A 5,116-nucleotide genomic window follows, 5' to 3' on the forward strand; every position below is an offset into this window, starting at 1 on the left:
TGTATAAAAAAACTGAAAGAAGAGGGACGATTTAGTTTCCTTTATAAAATGGAAATGACGATTCGCTTTACCCACAAAATAAAAAGGTGATCACTGATTTGAAGCCATAAAATATGTTTTTGTTGCTAATAAAGGTGACATGGCGTTCGCGATTAGAAAACGCAAACGCTGTATATGACAATCGCTGAATTTGAAGAAGAACGAGACTGAAACATAAGAAAAACAACAACTTATTTTGCCTCCAAGCTAACAAAATACATGGCACAAACGGCTTCATTCATAAATAATAAATGTGCTTCAATAGCTACCACCCTAAACCAGAGCTTAAGGTTTCATAAGTCATTGGTTTTGTGTTTAGTATACAGTTTGATTGAGGAATCAAACTGGGGTTTCTTTGTTCGATTGGGCAGTCTCAAGTCTCCACGCAATTTCTCGGTATCCACTGTTAGGGCGTTGAGTAAGCAGTTGCTCCACTGTCCATTATTCCCCTCCTCCAGTGGCTTGTACTCAGTGCCCAAACAATGAATAAAGAGAAAATTGCGGGAAACTGCCCAATCGAACAACGAAAACTAGGTTGACAGAACTCGAATTGAACTAAAAGCAAGTGTCTTTGTTTGAAGTTGAAACACATACCATCCAAAAGCAAACTCAAATCCAGAAACAACAACACACACCATCAAATCTAAAACAGAGGCCTTTGATGGGGAAAAAAAAAATCCAATCTTTGAATAAAAAAGAAGAGTTGGTTATAAGCATCAATGAATTAAGGAGGAGGAGGAGACTCAGACGGGGTCTTAGAGACGATAGAAAGAGCGTGTAATCCAGTATCCAGCTCTTCCCTGAGCAAATCGTAGACCAACCTATGCCTCTTCACCAGATTCATACCTTGGAACCCTTCTGAAACGATCTTCACGTTGAAATGCGTCTCTCCGTCGGTTCTTCCTTTCATCCCGGCGTGACCGGCGTGCTGATACGAAACGTCTTCGATCACTAACTCCACTGGTTCGAGCTCTTTCTGAAGCTTCTCTCTCATCCTGCCCGCTCGACTCTCGATTGCTCCCGAACCCGACCCGGTTTTCTCAACGCTGCTCATCGCGACGGGTCTTGAACCAGTTCCCGTCGAATTCCACTCGGAGTTGAAGAATTTAGGTGCGGAGACGAAGACGCTCGGAGGATTTAACGGCGATTTTAGGGTTTGAGTCCGGTGGAATCCAGATACGATTAACCTAATCGAAGATGAAAACATTGTCGAAAACTCAGAAAACTATATGAAAAACGACGTAGTTTATTTGGCTTTTACTCATCTTCACGAATCTACCAATTAAAAGGCATTAACGTCCAGTAACTTGTAAATATAATAACACCCCCTCCCCCACATTTATGAGAACTTTACAAAAAGGATCCAAACTCTATAATGTGTTTCGAAACATCCCCTTTACTTCCACGTTTTTGTGAGAAATAAAATGAAAAGTATAGTACATTAAAACCTCGATAAATTAAAAATTTTAGGACCATGAAAATCTATTAATATATAGTAGTAAGTTTTAACTTAATCATTAATTTATAAAGAAAATTTCTTATTTTCGTAAAATTTTTCAAAAAAATATTTTAAAATAAAATTTAATTATTATAACTAATATTTTTTTGTCAACCACACCTTAAATTATTATAACTAATATTTTTAAAGGGAACACTAAAAGTTTTTGATATAGTGAAAATATTATAAATGAATTCTAACAAAAATTAATGTGTATTTTTTTTGCGCAAAGATATTTATATTGAATTAACCAAAGTTTGTACAAAGAGATTCAATTAGCCAATCTGGCTTCAATACAGACTCAACATAAAAATCCATTGTTTGGCAGCCTAGTTTAGCAAGAGGTATGGTGATCAGTAGGGTTGTAAGTTGCATCAAAATTACATTTTAGCACATGGAAAGCAGGTGATGACCATGATGGGGTGTTATTTATTGTAGATGGACTGCAATTTCTTTCTGTCTATTTCACATTATATATCCAATCATTTATTTCAGCAAGTGCTTTCAAACTAGTAATTGTGGCTCCCTCTCGAACTCCATCAAAGACTAATCTGTTTCTAGCTTTCCAAATTCGCCAAACCAGCCAAAGAGGGGATAAAACATCTTTGATATTGTTATGTTGATGAGAGAGATCAATCAATGATGCAATTACCGACACTACATCAGTACTAGACTGGACAAAATTTGAAGGCAGAGTGTTTGACATTCTCCAAACCATTTTAAAGAAAGGGCAGGTAAAAAGTGCATGTAAAATTGTTTCATCATCTTGATTGCATCTTGAGCATGTGGAACTAATGTTCATGCCCCGAGTTCGTAATCTTGTCGTTGTTGGCAGTGCTCTCGAAACCACTCTCCATAGAAAATGTTTTATTTTTGGAAGAATGTTCAGCCTCCAAATTTTATTTTTCAATGTTACCGATCCATGAAGCATATTTGGGACAAGATTTGTGTCCAAAGGATTATGTGTGAGGAACAATTACCCTGATTTGACAGAGTATTCACCTGAGGTTGTGTAATGCCATATAAGAGAGTCTTCAGTTTCCACCTGTGATATGTATAGGTTTTTAATAGCTGAGTTGTCGTCCAGATTGGTAATAATATCGAATTGCTGAGTGTCCTATGTTTGTGTTTCGCCTGATTTCTTTATCAAACTCTCTATTGTAGAATCACTTTGTGGAGTTACCGGGAGTATAGGTCTCGGTGGATGCTCTGCAAACACATTATCCACTCCCAAACGTATTGTTTTGCCATTCCCAACTAGATATCTAGATCCCTTCTTGATCAAATCTATTCCTGAAAGTAAAGATGCCCACCCGTATGATTCATTTTTGTGTTCCTTCGCATCTATGAGTCTGTCATCACGATAGTACCTTGCTTTCATGACTTTGGCAAATAGAGAGTTTGGATACGTAATAAGTCTCCATGCCTGTTTTGCAAGGAGGGCATCATTAAATTTTTCAAGATCTCTATATCCCAATCCACCCTCTTTCTTGGATTTCTGAAGTTTGGTCCAAGCAATCCATGGGATTCCTCTGTGTTGGTTATCTCTTTCCCACCAAAAGTTCATCAACAGAGTTTCAATGTCTGATATGATTCCTTTTGGTAATTTAAAGCAAGACATTGCGTATATCGGCATTGAGACTGCTACTGATTTTAACATAATATCCTTTCCTGCAGGCGATAGTGTTCGAGTGCTCCAATGGGAAGTACAGTTTCTAACCCGATCAATGATGTAGCTAAACATCTCTTTTTTTTTTACGACCGAATTGTTCTGGGAGACCGAGATACTTACAGCCACCACCATGATTTGGTATATTTAAAATCCTTTTCAGATTATCCTGAGTCACACCATAAACTCTATAGCCAAAAGTTATCATTGATTTTGATGTGTTTATTTTTTGCCACGAATAGTATTCATAGATATCAAACACATCCTTTAAAGCTTGGCAGTTTCGTTTATTTGCTTGGCAGAAAAATAGAGAGTCATCAGCAAACTGTAGGCGGGTGATCCTTCGAACTCCATTACCTATCTTGATTCCCCTAATATCACCATCCTTAACTCGAGAGACTATTAAGTGGCTTAAAATGTCATAGCACAAGATGAATAGGTAGGGTGATAGGGGATCTCCCTGTCTGATTCCATGCTCTGGTTTGATATTACCATGCGGTACTCCATTAACCAACACAGAGTAATTAACCATTGACACAACTGACATTATCCAAGTAATCCACTGATCGCATAAGCCAAACAATTTAAGTGTTGTCTCAAGAAAGTTCTACTCTACTCGGTCGTATGTCTTACTTACATTAGTTTTAACCACCATATAAGTTTGAGAAACACGTTTTCTAACCTTCAAAGAATGCATCAACTCATGTGCAATCATAACATTATCTTGTATAATTTGACATGGGATAAATGTAGCTTGAGCCTCAGAAACTATTCCATTCAGATGTGGCTTCAGTCAGCACTTTGAAACTATCTTGTAAAGCACATTACATAGGGCTATTGGACGATAATCAGAAAGAGTTGTTGGATCATCAATCTTCGGGATCATACAAATGTTAGTATGGTTAATGATCACTTTCATGACTGATGTTTGGAAAAATGATTTTACTTCTTGAACCACATGTGCGCCGACTGTGTTCCAACATTGTTTGTAGAAACGGGCCGTCAATCCATCAGGTCCAGGTGCTCTATCATCGCCTATGAGGCATAATGCATTGTAAATTTCTTGTTCTGTGAACTCTCTCGTTAAGCTATTATTCACCTCAGACGATACAGTTGGAATGAAATCCACGAATTCCAATGGAGTGACATGATAACCACTTGAGGTGTAGATCCCTGTGAAAAATTCTTGTGCATGCATTCCTATATCCTGGTCTCCTTGGAACAAGTTTCCATTCTCATCAAGGATAGATATGATCCTATTCTTCGCATATCTAGACTTTGCTGAGGCATGGAAAAAACTTGTGTTACGATCTCCTTCTGTCATCCACTCATTTCGACTTTTTTGTTTCTAGTGTATTTCTTCATCTGCGAAAGCCCTTGTGAGTTCACTCTGTAAGTGTGGAATTTGCCTTCGAAGTAGTCTGTCCTAGCTCTCCATCGTTGTGTTTCAAGTTTGCCATAGCCAATCTACAGCTTGATATTCGTTGATTTACTGGAATATATGTACTCTCATTATTCAAAGACCATCCTTGTTTTACTACTCTATCAAAGTTTAGAACTCCACACAGTCTTTTGTCAAACTGAAAAGTTCTGCGTCGATATCTTTGCTGATCATTAAAATGCAGAAGGATGTGCTTATGGTCCGAACCTGCAAAGTCTAAAAACTCAAGTTCTGTATTCGGGAAGGATGCACAACATGAGGAATTGGTCATTGCTCTATCTAGACAGTACTGCACAGTGTGTGTGTGTGTCGTTCTCCTACCCATGAAAATTGATTGCCTCTTGAGCGAATACCAATCAAATCACAAACTAAGATCATTGTCCTGAAATCTCGGAAATTCCATTCATATCGGGGAGGACCTCCAAGTTTTTCTTGATTCGAAATTATCTCATTAAAGTCACCGATGAGT

General features: G+C 37.9%; 1 protein-coding gene across 1 annotated transcript; it reads right to left on the reverse strand.

Moving 5' to 3' along the window:
• On the reverse strand, positions 590 to 1,304 carry LOC104743019 (protein BOLA1, chloroplastic). Its single transcript, XM_010464139.1, has one exon. It carries the CDS (start codon positions 1,244 to 1,246, stop codon positions 764 to 766), a length of 483 nt encoding a protein of 160 aa, XP_010462441.1. The 5' UTR covers positions 1,247 to 1,304; the 3' UTR covers positions 590 to 763.

Source organism: Camelina sativa, chromosome 14, assembly GCF_000633955.1.
Source record: "Camelina sativa cultivar DH55 chromosome 14, Cs, whole genome shotgun sequence".
Taxonomy (NCBI): Eukaryota; Viridiplantae; Streptophyta; class Magnoliopsida; order Brassicales; family Brassicaceae; genus Camelina; species Camelina sativa.

Excerpts from the sequence above, each read along its gene's own strand:
- LOC104743019 (XM_010464139.1), bottom strand. The coding sequence starts at position 1,246 with ATGTTTTCATCTTCGATTAGGTTAATCGTATCTGGATTCCACCGGACT.